The sequence below is a fragment of the Cavia porcellus genome, unplaced genomic scaffold (genome assembly GCF_034190915.1).
Source record: "Cavia porcellus strain 051 isolate PalLab524CR breed Dunkin Hartley unplaced genomic scaffold, mCavPor4.1 scaffold_27, whole genome shotgun sequence".
Taxonomy (NCBI): domain Eukaryota; kingdom Metazoa; phylum Chordata; class Mammalia; order Rodentia; family Caviidae; genus Cavia; species Cavia porcellus.
In genome coordinates, this window is record NW_026947510.1 from 13,313,386 (window position 1) to 13,334,220 (window position 20,835).

General features: G+C 34.2%; 1 protein-coding gene across 1 annotated transcript in view; it reads left to right on the plus strand.

Moving 5' to 3' along the window:
• Malrd1 (MAM and LDL receptor class A domain containing 1) overlaps positions 1–20,835 on the plus strand; it is a 647,937-nt gene that overhangs the window by 446,238 nt on the left and 180,864 nt on the right. The window contains exon 31 of the mRNA XM_063237894.1: positions 3,437–3,598. Within this exon, the coding sequence (XP_063093964.1) occupies positions 3,437–3,598 (162 nt within the window). The remainder of the gene's footprint in view (positions 1–3,436; positions 3,599–20,835) is intronic.

The following is a 20,835-nucleotide window of genomic DNA, read 5'->3' on the forward strand; positions in this document are numbered from 1 at the left end:
ATCACCCTAAGAGCAGATATGGTCTAGGAAGGGAGAACTAGGACTTGAGTAGGACTTCAAAGACGGGTATGATTTCCATAGGTTAGAGAAGGGAATATGTATTAATTACAATACTTACAGCAGAAACTCTGACCTTGGCCAATACCAGTTAAATAGCCTGGCTGTAGCTCTTGGTACAGTCCTTTTGGTAGATGAAAAAAAAAGATCTCCCATTTTAATTGTGATGGGCAACAAAATCATCTTCTCCAGACCCTTTACAGTTATAAGAGGCCAATGAGATTTATGTAGAAATTTGAGGAAAGGTGTCTATTTCCTAAAGAAAAAGGCAGTCACCTTGCAAGTGTGCATAAGCATAGTTGAACATGAATAAAAAGAGGGCCCAAAGGACTGTGTCGTCTATCTATCTCAGAATGAGAAATTCCTGACTTCTTAGTGTAGATAAAAATTAATTCTTGTTTGCTTTAGGCAACAGTGAATTGGATTTTTGATTGATTGGAGCTAAAATATTTTCAACACAAACAATAAGGAAATCTTTTATCTCAAGTAACAAAAAGTGTAAAATCTTGGCAGTCATAAGGTGGTTAATTTTGACTATCATCAAAAGTATAGGACTACACAGACTCCTTCCTTATGTTCTGCTTTTCCTTGGATAACTTGGTCTATTATAGAATCATATCCGGGCATAATTTTATATCTTTGCACCATATCCTAGAAATGAACAAACGGATTGTCTTCTTTTTCTTTTCTTTTTTAAGAATAGGAAAACTTTTAGTATTCCCTTCCCCTGTAAGTCACATTGTCTAGATTTATACCCCAAATTATGCCTAAACTAATCAATATGAGGAAAGAGAAGAGATCTGTTGCAGCTGTCTAGATGAGAACCCCCTCTGAAGGCAAGGAGGGAACTGTTTTGTCCTTGGAGACACCTATATGAGTCCAAGAAGGGAAACATTCAGATAAAACTGCAGTTACGACTTGAAGAAACCAGGATCAACTGGGTGGTGGGTGATTAACCAATTGTTAGAGAGGTAGAAAAGTACTCTTAAACATAAATGTCTTAAAATGTCAGCTTATATTTAAGAGATTATCTTCTGAAAAATTTGGTTGAAGTGGAGGCATTTTTAAAGATGAGGCAGATTTCATCCTAAAATACTTCATACCAAAGTAAAGGTTATTGTTTTCAAGCCTAGCAATTTATGAAAGTATTTTCAAGCAGTGTGAAAATACAGAGTATTTTAAGCAAGAGAAAGTAACACTGGAGCAGTCTTAGGGATGATTAATGTGGTTTAGGCTTGAAAAGCTGAGAAGATGAAGTTTGCTTGAAAGCTAGTCTCTTAAAATAAATCAACACTTCAAAGCAGGATACGATTATGGGAATGTAAACAACATAACAGATTCAGCAAGTACTTAAAGAAATTATCTACACAAGTATTGGTGATACAATGGATATGGAGATGAAGACTGTTGAATCAAAGGTGATTCTGAAAGTTTCATGCTTTATAAAGAGAAAGAAAATACATTCTATGAAATTAAGCCATAAACTCACAGAGAAGGAGCCATTTGGGGAGGTGAATGATGAGTCTGCTTTGGGCTTATTGGTTTTAAAGCTGTATATCCCAGGTAGAATGTTCAAAAAGCTTTTGTATATATTTAGCTGCATTTCATTGTGGTTGTGGATTTGTTGGTGATCTGTGTAACTATGGAAGACCAGGGGACAGTATGAGTGACGGTATATATCGGGAAACATTAAAGCAAGTAAATACACTTTTAAGAGTTGAAGAGTGACAGCCTTACAGTGTCTGAAAGTGTAAAAATAAAGAATGTAAGACTCAAAGACAAGAGGAAGTTGTGTAATCTTGAAGGCAATGAAGCTGAGATACCAACAACACTACTGTGATAAAGATTTGAGATAGCAGATAGATACTAGCCTTAAAAAAGAGAATAGGAAGGGTGACATATTTTGAGATACATATAATGAAAATAATGTATTATGATTATATAGATACCTTCAAAGTCTTCAAAGACACGTATTAAATGAGGTGGGCAGAGGGGACAGGAGAGTCCAAGAATGGAAAAGGAAGTAGAATAATTATTTTGGGGCTTATGTGTCAGGAGCTCAATTACACAGAAGTAGAATAGCACAGGACCTTTATGTGACATTTTTCTAGTGAATGCATAGTGGCATTCTGTTGTGTACAGTGGAAGATTTTTGAATGTTTGTAGATATGTTGATTAAATGCTAGGAAAACTGAATTTGTTATTTTTATATATAATATAAAAATACATAAACAGAATACTAGCATGAATTGTAAACATACAGAGCCCATAACTAAGCATATAAAAACAGTGAATATATAGTGCCATAGAATGAATGAAAAATTATATATGATTAAAATTATTCTCATTTTTAGGAATAAAAATACAATATTTAAGAATTAAACGTTGATATATTATTAAAATCCTCTTACAAATCCAGAAAACTTTGTAAAAAGACATGAAAGCTTTATAATACGTTTGACATCCATTTAATAACAAGTCTTATGTTTTCTTATTAAGATTTTATATACTAAGTTTTTTCATGTTAAGAAAAGTTATGACCAAGAAGAAATTTTTAAAACGCCATAAACTTCATCTATAAGAAGAAAGGAGAAGTCAATGACAATTTCAATTGATTCATACTGATTAAATAGCTCAATAATTCATTCTGTCTGGAGAACACAGTCAGATTTTACAGTGAGTGCTCAAAAATAATAACTCCTATGTCAAAAAAAGAAAAAGAAAGACAAATGAAACCTTAGCTATCAGGGTATTATTATGCAACACTTCACAGGCGGCAAATGGTAGACATTCAGTTCTTTATTACATTTGCTCATTGTGAATAATATAATTTTTGATGAAATATTAATCAATGTTTTAGAAGTTTTTGTTACTTAATGACTAGTTCTGAAGTTATGATAAGCATAGTACCTGAAAAGGTTTGTGTCCTATACAGTTTACCACTTTTTCCAATGCAGAATTTTCTTTAGTATATGACTTTGCCTCTCTAATGAAATACATTGTTCAAACATCAAATTCAGTATTGTATTGATGATCTAGACAACAGAAACCTCATTTACTAGCCCTGAATTATTCGTGTCATTACCATGTTATGCCCATTTCATGTATAGGCTCAATTATATCTATCACCTATAAATACTAGTCAATCTAGATAATTCCCTAATATGCAAATGACACCACTCATATACTGCTTTTATGTTCTGTGATAAATACATTGCTGTGTACAGCTAATATTAAAATGAGTGCAAATATTTTGGTTGTCTAAATTGATAAAGAATTAAAATATTCACATCCTAATTTTTAAATCATTGAAAATGTGATATATTATGATGTGTAATAGACATGTCCAGAAATTTCCCTAAAAATTTTACTTTCCTAGGACATTACACAAGCATCCCTGGGAGCTGCAATTTTGAAACCACTCCAGGAAACTGGACTGTAGCCTGCAGTCTTACACAAGATGTTAAAGATGACTTGGATTGGACCATTGGCAGTAGAATTCCTTCTGAAGCATGGAGCACAGACTCTGACCACACACCAGGTAAATCTAGTAGCAATGCCCACAAGCAGGTGCTTTGGTGGCCCATAAGCCTGCCACAACTGAATATCAGAGGGCACACCTGTGTCTCTCTGGGGTTAGAAACCAATAGGTTTCATGGAAAAAAGAGTAATTTCTTCTGTTGTGATCCCTGATCTATTAAATAGATCCAGACCTGATGTTGCAAAGAAGCCTTATAATTTAAAAGATCACAAATTTTATTCACTGTACCATAAAGATGTCGTTAAGGTTCCCAACTGGGACTGGGGTGGGTGGATGGTTTAAGGTAATTTAAGGGTGAAATAGGCAAGTTCATACAGTTGGCAATGGTAACTTTTGCTGTCACAGTGGCCTTTCAACAGATCACTGATCTCATTACCATCACTCTGAAGTACAGAAACCAAGACAGGAAGATAAGTGTTAGGGACTGAGTGAACACCAATACCTTCATAGATTTCGCTTCCTGCTCTATGATCTGAAAGTAATAGAATGCTTAATAAATATCTTTATTATCAAAAGATGCAAAGTAGAAAGGAACTTGTAAGCTTACTTTTACCTACAAGTTGTAGAGATTCAATACTTTTGTTAACGATCTTAAAATAATGAAGTTTTTCTTTGGGAATAAATACAACGTGGCATGTCTTTTTCCTTTAACATAGCATGTCTTACAGATTAAAAATAGCCTGAGATGTGTGATGTTTAATTTTATGCGTCAACCTGAAGGGTGTTTTTGGATGAAATTCACATTGAAATGGGTGAACTTGCAGTAAAACAGACTGTCCTCCGTATTATGTCCTCCTTTTAGTTAAGTTCTGAGTAGAACAAGAAAAAACAGCCTTCCCTGAGGAGAGATTTTTTCAGGAGCCTGTCCTTAAAATTCTGTGCTATAAGTTTTCCAGAGACTTCTCTGTAGATTTGGACTAAGAGTCTTCATAACTCCGTGAGCCAGTTCCTTACAACAAATTGCCTCTATATGTATGCACATCCTGTTGGTTCTGTTTCTCTGGAGAACCATAACCAATACAATAATCTTCAAAGCAACTGAAGAATAGGCACAGTAAAAAAGAACAAGAACATATGACATGAAATAACATTTGCAAAAGAGAAGTATGCATGATTGGCTTACCTATTAGGTAACTAATGAAAAGAGAATGTTAGTTTTGTTATTTGTATATGGTAGGTAGGTTAGCTGTATTGTGAACTTCAAATATGTACATATATGTACATATCATACACATCTTCTTGTGTTAGTTTTTCTAATTCATCCTAAAATCCAGTATTCTTTCACTTGCCTAGATGTATGGCTTTTCCTTTCATAGTGCCTTTTCTCCTCCCTAAAAAACTATTTAGTTATTGTTCACTGGATTATAGGGTAAACAGGATAGACAATCCAGAAGTTGAATCCAGAAATTAGGAAGATTTAATGTATGAGAAATATAAATATTTTAATGCAGTGGAAAATATATATTATTTAATATAGTACAGATGTATTTGGTTATTCACCAAGAAGGATAATAATTTCAACCTCACTTTTATATCACATGTAGACATACATTACAGATGGATTAAAGGATTACATGTAACAAACAAAAGTAAAATTCTCACAGGATAATAGAAACTAAAATATATGTTATTTAGAGCTATAGTCTACTTTCCAATACCCCAAAGCTAGTTTCTAAACCCAATTTATATCCCATATCAACATATAAGAATACTCATGTAATAACTTATGTTTACATGAGGTTATTTATGCAAGGACATTTACTTTAATATTGTTTATGGTCTAAAAATGAAAAAATGAATACATTTTCATCATGTGTTTGTGTTTCTTAGCTCATCTCTTTATCAAATGCCAGGCCCTTTCTAAGCCATGATGTAACACTAAATAAAACAGACAAAAATCTCACCTCAGTGGAGCCTACAATTAGGAAAAGATAAATGACAGTGGATAAATATAATGTATAAATTCATGACTTGTTAGATGCTGAGAGGGAAAAAAAGAGCAGAGTAAGAAAGACTGGGAAGACCAGCAGTAATGTGTGTCCGACCATCAAGGGAGGGTGCAATGAAATAGGTTAGTCAAAATAGGCCACAGAGGAGATGTCATTTGAAAAAAGACTTGGAGAGCAGGAACTGTGTAGATACCTAAGGAAAGAGGGTTGCAACCAGCGGTAGGGCTGCCTGTGCCTGGCAAATGTGTCAAAGCAGTGCTGGTGACGTTGGATCAGTCAGATATATTGTTGATCATTGTCATATGGTCTGTAGGATGCTTAACAGAATTCTTGGTCTCTACCAGTAAAATCCCAGAGACGCCCATCTTTCTAGATAATCAAAGAAATCAAAATGTCTTTGGGTGTTGCCACCTATTCCCTGGCAAGGGAAGAGGGAGGCAGAGATCACAGTCTATTGAAAACCTGAAGACACAAAAGAAAACAAGGATCATTTATTTGTAACATACACAGCATGCAATGCTATGCTCCTACTGAAAACAGGTTTTACTGTTATGCAATTAATTTATAGGGGTTTCCAAATGACATTGTCAAGGAAATAAAATAATATGCAAAATTATAATCTAATGTGAGGTGATTAGATCTTTCTAAGGCAGATAACAGTCCCATATTGGTGTATTATGTGTTGATCAGTAGAGAGATTTTTCCATGAATTACAAGCTTGTAGGAAAGGATACATATGTATTTATTAATATGGGTGAGTGATAGAGGTACAGTTGAGAGGGAGAATAAATCCAAAATTAAAAAATGAAAGTTAATAAAAACGGAAATTTTACTTTAAAAGATAACCTAGTATACATAATGATAGCACATTTAAATGTTTGTATGCTGAAAAATTTTAAGCGTTTTCATTTCAAAATTCTAAGTGATTTTTTATCACTCATTATTTCTGCTCCAGTATTTTTTCTTGCAGTTTACATTACTAAGTTTTGAACCTTTTTCTAGCGTTTCTAGAATACTAGTAGAAAAACTGAAACTTTTTCTTATAATTTTAAGAGAGTCATATGACCTTCCATAAGCTTGGCTTGTAATATACTGCCATTCTTTCTTAATGTACTTGTTTTCAAATAAAAATATGTTTAACCGATTTGTAAATTTAGAATATAGCTCAAGTAATTTTATGTGTTGTGAACAGCATGATTTTAGTTGCAGCGTAGTATTCCAGCTTGGGAATATATCAAAATTTTGTATACATGAAATTCCCTAATGCCTTCATTACAGTAAGCATTATAACAGTGACTATACATTTAGATGGAACTTTTTATTTACTTACTTTTACAGTGATTTAAACAGACAAACACATTGCTTTCCTTGTGAAATGATGAGGGATGGGCCAGTTTTTATTTTTGCTGCTACACTGAGACAGCAACATGTAGAGACAAGATGGGGACTTCTCTAGACCCCATCTTTGCTCTTACACTAGAATGTACTTTAAAGGACTGATACTACCAATCTGATATTTTCAATAGTACCAAAATACTGTAGGATTGTAGGACCAAAAGATAAAATACAGTCAGTAGATAGAATTATATTCTTTGTTTAAAAATACTAATGTGAAAAATGATACTTTTAATTGAATGATTAAGGAGTATTAATGGGAATATTTATTTTACTTTTGATCTTTAATAGCTTGTATAAGTTCATTAAAAACCACATAAACAAGCTGACTAGTTGTGCAGTGTTGTAGACAGGTATGTTGTCCACAGATAAAGGAACAGAACTATTCTGACAGATGGCTTTATCTTGCTCCCTGTTAATCACTGCTTGAGACAGTATATTTTTACAGAGCACTCTCTTCAAAGTAGCCTGATTATATCATCCTTGATATACCAACACGGCTCAGTGAACTCGTTTAGCCATCTCTGAGACAATAAGCTGCTAAATAAATTGTAAAGACATTAATTAATTTTGACCCTGTGAGAAAAACAAAGTTCTTTATAGTAGGGCCAACAGATTCAAGGAACCTACAGGCTGTTTCTAAGCATCACAGTATTGCTGTTAATTAAAGCTGTATTTATGGATCTTTGCACTTGTTACCAAGATGATAAGGAGGTCATTTCAAAGCCCATTACAGGCATATTTACAAGGCCTTTTGGAGACATTGTGGAGTCCATAGAGAGAATATTAAAATGCTAGTCTACTCTCTTGTCTAATCATGAACAGGGTTTATCTTAATATTATATAACACTGAGTGGCAAAAGTGACTTTTGTGTGGCAGGAATTAATGAAAGCATAATGCATAAGACTACACTCTTTTTCTCTTCCTAACTTCATTTTGCTCTTAATTATTAATGAATTAACCACGTCAGTAATTGAACTATAAACTCTAGTTGGATATAAATCACATCTTTTGTGATTTTTATATTCCCTCTAGAATTTAAATTAAGGTGGAAGCTACTATTGTTAAGTATCTTTTTAGGTCACATGGCACTTGGACCTATACTTTCTGTACATGTTAACAACAAAATATTTTTGATTAATTAATGTCACGAACATTTCCTTAGTGCCTGTTTAATATCACACTCTTTGTTAAAAAAGGAAGGTCTGAGTTAACTAGATGTTTATAAAATATTGGAATGGAATATGCCACCTGGTACAACTCACATACTTACTATTGTGCAATTGTGTATTCAGCCCCCAATGTCAAAAATACACCTTGTAATTATAATGTTCTTACACACATAACATTGGTTTAAGAATAAAGTGTTCAGTATATTTAACTTGACACTAGATTGGCAGTGTCCCTCAGGTTAGGCAAATGATACCTGTACTTTAGACAAGGTAGATAGGATGTACACTGTCATTCTTGAATTAAAAGTGAGAACCACAGACACTAAACCATTTCTGTAAACATGTAATATGGGTGTCAAAGCCTTAACAGAGTCTGTACATTACTGTAGCTTGTTCCTTCTTTGTATACAATTCTGCTAGTATTGCCTCCAGTTCCCTAATCAGAACCCCTGCATCTCAGTTTCATCCCAGCATTGTGTACCTCTGGTTGCTTAGGGACAATGGGAACTCCTGTATTCTTTTTGCTTAGTATGGTTGAGTTAGGACAGACATGAAATTTGATAGAGAAAAGTTGGTTTTCAGCTCATGTCTACCAGGTCATTCTGAAAAGGATTCTGCTCTATTCACTCACACAGACACACACACACACACACACACACACACACACACACACACACACGTACTCTTGCACTCACAAACACAACACATAATGATTATATTGTTAGCCATTTATCAGGGTCCAGACATTGGCCAGAAAGTTTTGAGGAATCCTAAGGGGATGGGGAAGGATGAAGAGGAAGTGAAATAAGAAAGAAGGGAAGGAAAGAGAAGTCAGTGAAAGTAGAGGAGAAGAAGGAGGTAGAAGAGAGACAGAGAAAAGGGAAGGAAGGGAAGATGGTGAGTGATAGTGATTATTCTTGTGATAAGAATGAATGACACAAATTCAGTAGAAATTTCAGCCCATGGAATCAAGGTTCACTATGGACATTTCTAAGGTCTTAATCTTGGACTTAATAGAAGCACTATTCTGAACTGAATTATATCCACCTTTATATGTTGAAGTCCTAAACTTCAAAATGATTTTCTATGGGTACAGGAAGCTTCCTTAAGGTATTTAAGTGAAGATTTAATTATGGGACTCATCCACTAGAACTCGGGCTCTCACCCTAAGAGGCAACAATGAACACACACAAGCCAGGCCCTGTGAAGGCACAGCACGAAGGTAGCTTTTGCAAACCTGGGAAAGAGTCATCAGGAGAAACCCCATCTGCTCAATGTGTTAGTTTCAACTCCTATCCTCCACATCCATGAGAAAAATACATTTCTCCTGTTAAAGAAACTTACTTGGTGGTATTGGGTTATGGTAAGCTTAACAGGCTAAGCCAAATACCAAGAAGTTTGATGAAGATTTCTGCAGGGTAATTCTGTTAGCAACACGATTTAGAATATGCAAAAGAGATGGGAACATGGTCTCAGTTTCTGTATTTCTCGCCAAGAACCACTGTTTCCAAACAAAATTACTCACAGCAGGGGCCTTTTCTCTCAATTTTGATAAAAATCAAGACTACAGCCCATAAAATTGGACATCTGTCTAGGAAACAATGATCATGAGATAATTACGGGCAGGAAAATAGGTGAATTTATATTCAGTAACACGATCAGATCAGTAGGTTTGTAGAGGAAATAAAGATAACTCTGTCCAGCCATAAAAACTTGGTCGTTACACTTTGTCTCCATGCCTATCCCCTGGGCTCAGAGGCAGAAACACTGCTTCTTAAGTTGGCTGTTTATTAGATTACTCTGGTGAGTTTAGAAAAACAATAATATCTAGGATAAACCCACAAAGATTCTGATATAACTGCTGGTGGTAGTGGTCAGAGCATCGATTTCTAAGCATGTATGGACTCTAACCTGAAGCCAAATTTGAGAGCTCCTGCCCTATGGGGAACCCAATAAATCTACATCGCAAATCATTTATTTAGCCTCTGCTCTTCCTTTCTCCAGTCAGAGAGGCTAGTGGAAAAATATAGTATAACTACCATGAACATTCTTCATTGTTTCCTTTGTGACAAAAGCTTTCATTCTTAAATGGATAACCAGCAAACACAGGACATTAAAAGACAATTGCTGTTATGAAGGAGAAATGTGAGGTTATGAAAAGAGAACAGTTTTCCCTAAAGGAAATACATTATTAAGTGTCATGGAAGAATGTCAAACCCATTGCTCTTTAGTAAGCAATTCTTGTGATTATTCATTATGCAAACACACAACTCCTAACCTACCAATCTATCACGTATTTAGGATGAAAACTGCTAGAAAAATGTGCATCTGGAAGATAGTTAGAGAAGTAAGCAGCAATTATCCTCTTCTATTTAATTTAATATGCTATATAAGTATAACCATTCTTATGTGTACCATATTATATTCCCACCCAAGGATGAAAATATGTATTCCCACTCAAGGGATGCAAGGGAAGGATGGGTGTATATATATGATTTTGTATTCAATTACAAATTTTAAGTGTAATATGATTTTTGTTAAGTACGATATGCTTTTTAATCTTATAGACATATGTACAACAAATGATGCCATTTGATTAATGATGGGCAAAGAACTGTTGAATAGCCACCTCTCCTAGGAAGATATAAAAATGTACAATAGGTATATGAAAATCCTCCAGATGTCCCAACACATGTAAATGCAAACCAAAATCATAATGAATGTCATTTTAGAATTGTTAGGGTGATTGTTTTCAAAGACACAAGAGAAAACAAGTGTTGGGGAAGATGTAGAGCAAAAGAAACCATTATAGTTCACTGGTGAATGTAGACTCATTTAGCCAGTGTAAGAAGAAAAAATAAATGGACATGTAGTACAATCAGAAGAATATGAAATATCTGATAAGATGATTTATGTGTTGATTATAAATTGAAATAACATTTTGATAGATTGGGTTGAATAAAATAATTTCATTTTTTTCAAAATGTGTACTCTAAAAAATTCTAAAGCTACATATGTCTCAGTACTGCTATGGAGCAACTGTATTTACCATTGTCCTAAATGCCCAGGGAAGGTTCCCTGAGTATTACAGAAAAGGTTTTTTCTATCAAGTGAACAAAATATTGCACTTGCTTAATGAAATACTGAAAGCATGCATCCCTAGATACCTTATCTCTATACACACTTGTAGTTTGGAACAGCAAAGATGATATATTTCACTTCTAATAAATAAAAGACACTTTGGAAAGAGAGAATATATCAACTGAAAGGAATGTGATTATAACAAATTAGCCATCACGATTCCCCATTACATTGCTTTGAAGCCTTATAATGTTTGCATTCATTAGTTTAAATAATTTTATCCTGGTTTGTTTGATCTTATTATCTGTGATACTATGAACAGCTATTTTTGAAGAAAACAAGACATTATAGTAGCCAGTACTGATTTAATATCATCTTATTCTGAAGTCTTATCATGTTTTTGTTCTTTTGTTTCCATTGGTTCTATCATATTGTATCTTATTGTATTTTATTATGTGTGATAGTATAAACAAATTTTCTATGGAAAATGAGATATATAGTAGCCATTGTCCCTTCTCTGTTATTTGGTTCTGAATGCTCTGTTATACTTTAATTCTCTTGAATGGTTTTATACTATTTTGTTATGTTTGATACTATTGTATATGAAGTTATGCTCAACTATTTCAAAGAAAGAGACATTATGGTAGTTACTGTTAATTACCTTGTGGTGAAATACTGTGTTGCTTACATTGTTCTGTTCTGATATGCTTTGCTATGTCCTCTGTTGTCTCAATCTCTTTAAAAGAAAAAAGAAAAAAAAAACCAAATTAACCTAAACTGAGATATTGTCTTTATGATATCACGTTTATATATGTATGAAATACATCCCATTAATTAAACATTAACATGGCAGTCTTTTATGATATAAGCACTACCCAGAATTGCTGAATTTTGAACTATTGCCCACATGAGAGTTTTTTTTCCATTATTTTTGTTAGTACATTGGTATTACATAAACACATTCCTCATGGGGAGTTGGCAAGTCCATAACATATCTCTATTCTCTTCATCCCCTTCCCCACTTTCCTTCCTTTTTGAAAAAGATCTATCTCTATATTTCATATTATCTATCTTTTATTTTGTTCGTTATATTTTAAGATTCTTAATCTAAGAGAAAATGTGTGATATTTAAGCTTGTGTATCTGATTCATTTCACTTACTATTATGGTCTCAATGTGTATTCATTATCCTACAAATAAGTTATTTTTCTTTATGACAGAGTAGTAGGATAAACCAAATGATTGTTTCTTGTGCCCTAATTTTTGAAAGGAAAAACCAATGTCAGTGTCTGTTTCCTCCTCTTTCAGTTTTCATTTTCTAATTTGTAAATAGTTAATATATGATAAATTCGTAAAATTTCAGAAAATTTATTGACATAGATATGTGCTAACATCTCATAATGATATACCTTGTGTGCACAATAAATGATACAGAACTAATCCAGTCTATGTTTTAAATTTTTGTATTTTTAGGATGTTCATTTTTAGGTAATGGCCTGAAAAATTTTTTATAAGTGCTAAGATACAATTATCCTTTTCAACAGAAAAGAATTTGCCTTAACAATTTTTTTTAAATTTTGTGTTCTACTCTTTTTTCTGTTTTGCTTTTTTTGAAAAAAAAAAGAGGAAGAAATGTGTTATCCTACATAATTGGCTTGAATCTTAGTGAAATCAGTCACAAATCTCACTTACTACCAATATCACAGGACAGTCAGCACAGCGACATTGCTAGTCATGAACTTTATTTGCTATAAATGCTTTTTGAACAATGAATTAAACGTGATTTAGTTCATGGCATTCCAACCGCCCTGCTCAGTCATCCATGCCAGTTAGTTTCAAATATTTTAACTTATTTTTATCCCTTAAGATGATTTTATATGATACGGGATATCATTTTTAAACCACATATAAATTTCTTAAATTATTTTTAAACTTTATGTTCTATATTTAGATTTTAGAGCTACTCATTTCTTGACCTTTCCTTTGAAGATCATCTTGATGCTTAGCATAAATGAAAATGCACATTTTGCACTTATTATTATTGCCATGATTCTCATCAGTATACTGCAGTTACGCATGATAGCAGTACATTATGAAAATTAGCATTTTTTCCTTATTTTCTCCAGTTTGTGCTTTCTTCTTTCATTTATCTCTGCCTTCTCTCTTACTGGAGAACCAAAACTTGAAAAGAATATTTTATTTAAGATAATGAGTTGCAAACTAAAAATGACATGAGCAATAGTAAATAATCTAACTAATATTTACTATATACCTGACAAACTTTAGTATCTTTTAAAATAATGTGTTTCTGATAATGTATAATGTACTAATTCAGTGATTGACTATATACTTCTATTGTGTGTAGAATGGAAGTCTATCTATGGGCCACTTTCATAAATTACTGATGAAGAGAATTTTTGTTCAGAAGTTGTCATTGTGGAGCCCGGGATCTAACTTAGCAGCCTAAGTGCCTTCCTGGCAGGGCAAGGTTGTGAGTTTGATCCCAGTGCCCCAAAAAAAGAGTTCTCATTGTTTCTCTTTCAAGAATAATGCACAAATAGGTTATTTTTGTAGAGAATATGTCTTATGAAGGACCGCTGAGACTTCAGCTACTGTTCATCACGGGTTTATCATCACATACCTGGCTTCAAGTCAGACTTGCTTACTTAATAGTCAGTGACTTTAGGGATTTGTTGATGTTGTTTTGTTTGTGTTTGTGTTTGTGTTTTTTGGTTCCAGGGATGGAACTCATGACCTCACACTTGCCAGGTAGACGTTTGTGCCACTGAGCTAAATCCCTGGCCCAACTTTGAGGATTTTACAGGAGAGGAAATTGATGCATACAGAGAGTTAGTCCCAGCAACAGACAAGGGACTTGTTGAATATAGTGGGATCCTGTCTGTAGCCAAAGTTTATTCTTCCCGTGGTTCCTTACACCTTAAAATATTTTCTCAGAATTTCCAGAATGTCTAAATGTCCAAATTTGACATGAATTGTTCAGTAATTGATAGCTGAAATTGGTTTCATTTTTTATTAGTCTATGTTTGCATTACATGAACATTACATTGCTTATGGGAAATTAGTACATGTTTTGACATTGCATTTTGTCAATAGCAAATAGTTCAAAAATAAATATTTTCCCTTTCTTATTCCTGTTGATATTATCTTCCTATAATTCATTATCACTCCTTGTCTTGTTTTAGTTTTTAGAAATCAAAAATTCTACCTCATGTACAGAATAGTATCAAAGAAGGAAACCAGGAATCTGTTTTATGGATTTAAGTTTCTCAACACAAAAAGGCAGTAAATGATATCCATCACTTTCTAGTTAATCAAAATTAAAGTATTAGTCTCTGTCTATCTCTCTGTCTCTTTCTGTCTGTCTCTGTCTCTGCCTCTGTCTCTCTCTCTCTGTCTCTCTCTCTCTGTACCTCTCTCTCTGTCTCTCTCTCTCTCTCTCTCTCTCTCTCTCTCTCTCTCTCTCTTTCTCCATAATGTTTAAAACATGGTCATTCCTGTTTGTCCTTTCTGCATTTGTTATGACAGAATCAGCTTTACTGGCGATGCAGGACCATGAATGGCACTTAGAGAAGTGGAGAGAGCCAAACTATATTAGCCAGCTGTGACCCAGAGGAGCTATGTACTCTGAAATCTGGGCCCCAAATAGTGGGGTAGGGGAAGTTTTATACTCTAGCTTAAATTGTGTTGAGCTGGGTCAGAAGCCAAAGTTTGCAGATGTTATGTCTTGAAGTTCAGAGTACTAGGGAGACAGAAGGTAATTGATACATTTTGTGGTTATATAAGTTGTGGCTACAAGACAAACATAGAACATTACCTACTGGGAGGGGCTGTGGGGCCTTGAACACCAAGACTGGAAGTGAAGGCTGGGTAAAAAGAAAAAAAATAGTGGTTGGGAGCTTAAAGCTTCTGCTTTCCTTATCCCATTGACTTGGCTTCAGTGAGGTTTAGACAATAAGAATAAGCTCATCTATAATTATTCTCTTCCCTCAAACAGTCCTATCATCTTACAAATTGATGTCCCTGTTCACTGGCTAAGAGCCAGAAAAACACAGCTGTAATTTTGCTTTTCTCTTAATGTAATTAATTTGTCTAAATTCATTTAAAACACCTCCAAGAATACTTACATCAAGCAGGAACCAAATGATGTTTGCTTATTAAAAGAAAAAAAATAACAAAAATGTGAGACATGATATCATGTGGAAAGTAGCTGAGTCAACCAATTCTTGTGAATCCAATTAAGAAAGATTAAACCTTAAAAAAATACTCTGAAAAATCTTTCTGGTTAATTATTTCATCTTTTTACAAACAGGCATAGTTGTCATAAAATAATTCACTAAACACAGGCTTATTTACATATCATTTCTCTGTAAAATAATGAAACATTAAGCTTATCCTTTTCTGTTTTTACATAAACCTGGCCTCCTGATATTGTTCCTCTTCTCAAATTCTTTTGAAGCATTTTATCACTTTGTAGAGAGACCTCAGATGGGAGATTAGGCATTCAAGTAGGTGGTGACCCAGGCTCTTCTGAACAATCTGTTTGACAAGTTTAATATTTACTGGCAATTGTGAACTATAGGACTAATATATTTTGAAAGAAGAACGATTTGCAAGCGTAGTCAGTCAAACTGAACTGTCTGAGATAAAAAGAGACAAACATCTACAATAGATCAACTATACTTTTTTAATGCCAGTCTCAGTACTCTATGTTAGTAAGCATCTCAATGAATTCCATTTTTTCCCCCTTACCTTGAGAATCTACAGATTTAGCCCTTACTTAATGGACTGCGGGCATATGTGAAGACACTTAGGAGTGTCCTGGGAATATGGTAGAGTGGTGAGCAGCAGAGAGACAGCCTCTCTGAGATTTGGTGTCCAGATGCTGGAATACAGAACTGTGAAGAAGAGAAGTGGGAGGGCAGTGGGTCTCTGGGATGCAGAAAAGATCTTAAGTGAAAACTGAAGCATACTAGTAGAGCAAAGAAAGAGACTCCTACAAAGGAGGAGAAGGTGGCAAGTGGGCTTTTCTCTCTGAGGTCTGACTCTGTGTGAGAGGAAAGGGTGGAACCTACAAATGCATAGTGACTACCTGTAACCCCAGAAGCCTCCACAGAGAAGTGAATCAGTGGAATGGAGCAGTGCATACAGCAGCAGACTGAAGTTCCCGGTGAGTTATTCAGGTTCAGACCTCCCCCTGGAAAGGGTGATTAGCCAGTACTCATCTTAGAGAGAGGCCAACTGAGCTCAGAACTCAGAGCAGTTACTGATTGGCTCCATCTAGCAGTTCCTAGAGTCAGGGTAGGTGAAAGTGAAGTCAAATTGGCAGGTGATCAGGGAACCAACTTCAAGGCAGTAAGAGGCACACGGACTGTTTCAGGCTGAATAAATTGGATTCCATTCTCTCAGGAGAAAACAGACTGAACTTTAGTGGAACTAAAGGTGCTGGTTGTTGGAATTATCCACTACCCCACCATAAAGCTGCAGCCAGCTCGCTGGGATTAATCAACATGGATCTGGACCTGTCTACCCACTTGGTCTACTTGTGATAGTAGAGACATAGCTTAAAGTAAAAATTTGTTTCTTCTTTTCTCCTTTTTTAAAAATTATTTTGATATTTTTCTTGATCTTGTTTTTAAGAGACTGTGCACATTTAGAATTTGTTGTTGTTTTTGTGTTCTGTTCCTATTTTTATTTCTTTCCCCTCTCTTTCCCTCCTGTCTTATTCACTAGTTTCCCAAAATCTGCATAAGTGTTTGTCTTCCAGCCTTGCTTCTAATCTCTTCTTCTTTTTCAATTTCTGTATTTTTTCCTTCTAACCCTTTTAAAATATTTTTTCTTAAGGGTAAAATCACCATACTGAGACATATTTACTATATACAATTTTCTTGTGAGTTGTAGATTTGATTATATAACCAAAAATCTAATTAATTACAGTTAAAGGTCACAAATTAATGGTTACTACAATTTTCTAAGCTATGTTTGGTGCTATTGTTAATGGTGATTGCACTATTTCAGCCAAGGTAACATAATAAACCTAATCAGTTGTTCTTCCTAGTGTTCCAGGACTAAGGTAGCCTAAGGGTTGTACAGACAGTATAAGCCAGTGTCAAAGAACCAGGGATTGGTCAAGGAGGGAGCAACATTTATCCTCAATAAATTGAACAGGTAGCAATGCAACAGACTAAAAACTCAAAAGCCAGCTATATCTGAACTAGAATTCAGAAAAAAATAGTCAAATCAGAAATAAATACTCAGATAACTACAGATATTATGACCACAATGAAATATATGGTTAATGACTATAGAGCAAGTAGTGATATAAAAAATAGAGGAGCTTAGGAAAACGATGAAATCTAGAATGTGCAACATAGCAAGAAAATAGAATATATGAAACAAATTTAATCATATATCCAGATTACATTGAAAGTACATGCAGCAGCATGAGCCAATGTAAAGACAGAATATCAGATACAGAAGACAGGATTGCAATTAATAATCATGCAAACTGAGATTTGTTAAAAATAGTAAGGGATTGGGGCTGGGGATTTAGCTAGCAGCATAAGTGCCTGCCTTGTAAGCAGGCAGTCGTGAGTTCGATCCCTGGTACCGATAAAAAGGAAAAAGACAAAAAAAAATAGTAAGGGATCACAAAAAATTAATCCAACATCTGCTAGTTAATGCAAGCAGAATAACAGAAGACTTATCAAAGTCAGTGAAAAAGAAAGAGAGAGTGCAAAGAAGATTGCTCTGTTCACAGATGTCATGGAAGAAAATTTGCCTAGTGGACAAAAAGAATTTGACATAAGTAAGATATATAGATAGGTAACAAAGTTAACAAATCTACCTCAAGGCACATAATAGGTAAGATGCCAGAAATTCAACATAATAACAGAATATTAAAGGCTTATAGAGAACAGAAACAAATTACTTATAGAAGAAATCCCATCAGAATCACAGAAGACTTCTCAACACAAACCCTCAGGTCAAGGAGTTCTTGGAGTGAAGCATTTCAAGCTCTAAAAGAAAAAAAAAAAAAAAAACCTACACCCCAGAATGATGTACCTTGCAAAACTTACCTTTCAAAATTGATGAAGAAAATGGATACTTCCAAGACAAAGAACACCTGAGGAAATTCATGATCACCAAATATAATGCTCCAAAGTGTTCTGAAGAATATTCTAGAAAAAAATAACAAGGACTACAACTCCATGAACCTCAACAGAATGAATCCAGAAAGTAAGGCAATCAATTGACAGAGGGGAGATAGAGGAATAAAAAAAAAGATTAAATGACAAGAATAATTTAATATTTATCAGTTATAATCATCAATGTCTAGTTAAAAAATGAATAGAACCTATTGGCCTAATGGATTAAGAAGCAAGATCCAACAATATGCTGCATATAGGACACACATGTAACACAAAAAGAAATTCACAGATTGAAAGTCAAAAGATGAAAACAATACTCCATGAGACAGGAACCTAGAAAAAAGCAGGGGCAACTAGTCTCTTTCCAGACAAGTAGATTGCAAGTCAAGACTGATTAAGAGAAACAAAGAAGGCCACTATATGTTTCTAAAGAAAACAATCCAAGATAAAATGATAACAATCATAAATATATATAGACCAAATATCAGCACATCTAACATAAAAAACAATTATTAACATACAGGAAAAATCAACCACTAATGTAATAGGGGGCCTCAAGACACCGTTGTCACAAATAGACCTATCAGACAAAAATCAACAAAGAAATATCAAAGCTAAATAGCAAAGCTAAACCAAAGTCTTGAACAAATGGACTTGGTAGATGTCTATCTACATAGTGTTCCATCCCACCACATCAGAATACACATTCTTTGCAGCTGTACATGGGACATTCTCTAAAAGAGATCACATACTAGCTCATAGCACATTTCTAAATAAGTGAAAAGGAATTGAAATTATTTCATGCATATTATCAGACTATAGCACAATGACAGTGGAAGTCAATGTCAAAAGAACCTGCAAGAACTTCATAGCATATGAAAATTAAACCCTTCTGAAAAGCAGATGTCACAGATGAAATAAAGAAGAAATTAGACAGTTTCTAAGGTGAAACAGTAATGCCAACACAACTGGAACTTATGTGGCACAATGAAAGCCGTCCAATGAGAGCATTTTAAAGCAGTGAATATCCATATCGGAAAAACAGAGCAAGGTCAAATAAACAACCTAATGTTCAACCTCAAACTTCAAAGAAAGAAGAGCAAGTCAAGCCCAAGGCATGTAAAAGGGAGGAAACTGTACAGATCAGTGAAGAAATGAATACAATCGAGACTAAGAAAATGTTACATAGTCAATGAATTGTAGAGTTAGTTCTTTGAAAGATTAAATAAAACTGAAAAACCCTTAGTTAACCTTCTAACAAAAAAGACAGAAATGACTCATCTGTGCAATTAGAAATTGAAAAGGTGAAATCACACAGAATCCTGTAGAAATCTAGAAGCTTATTAACACTACTTCAAGAACATGTATTCTAATAGATGAAAAATAGAAGAAATGGATTCCTGGAACTTATGAATTACCAAAACTAAATCAAGGAGTTATAAAAATTCTAAATAAGCCAGTATCAGTTAATTCAATTGAAGACATAATTAAAAGCCTACCAACAAAGTAAAACCCAGGTCCTAATGGATCACTGTTGAATTCTACAAGAAACTTAGAGAACATCTAATGATGCTACTTCTCAAAGTCTTGAATGAAATTGAAAGGGAAATAATATTCCCAAACTCATTCCTAGAAGAAATCACTATTGTAATACCAAAACCCAAGAAGAGTCAAACCAAAATAACAGAACTAGAGTCTAATATCCTTAATGAATATAGATGCAAAAATCCCATGTATGATACTGGCAAGCAGAGGGTAGCAAATTACCAACAAGATTATACACCATGACCAAGAAGGGTTCGTCACAGGGATGAAGGGATGGTTCAATGAAGCAAATCAATAGCATAATACACCATGTTTACAGAGCCAAAAACCAAATCATGTGATGATCTCAATAAATGCAGAAAATGCATTTGCTGAAGTCCAACATTAATTCATGATCTAAAAAAAAAGCCTACTGAAAGTTGGACTACACAGTATTTATCTCAGTCTGACAAAAGCCACCTATGACAAAGCAATGACCAACATCTTTCGCTATAAAGTCAGGAACAAGACAAAGATTGTTGCCACTCTTATAAAATATAATTCTGGTGACAGGTGATTAGACAAGAGAAAGAAAAAGAATAAGAATAGGAAGTGAAGTTTAATTATCATTATTTAGGGATAACATGATAGTCTACATAGAAGACCCCAAAAATCCTTCAAAAGACTTCTAGATTTAATAGTCAAGTTCATAGCATAGCTGATACACGTCAACACTCAAAAATCAATAACACTCCTGCACACAATTAACAAAGTCATGTACACAATGAACAAATTTCTCTGATGGAGAAATTAGGGAAAATGTACCTTTCCCAATAGCATCCAAAAAATGAAATACCTGGGATTCAATCTCTCAAAGGAAGCAAAAGTCCTTTACATTGAAAACTACAGTGCTCTGAAAAAAGAGATCAAAGAAAATATCAGAAAAT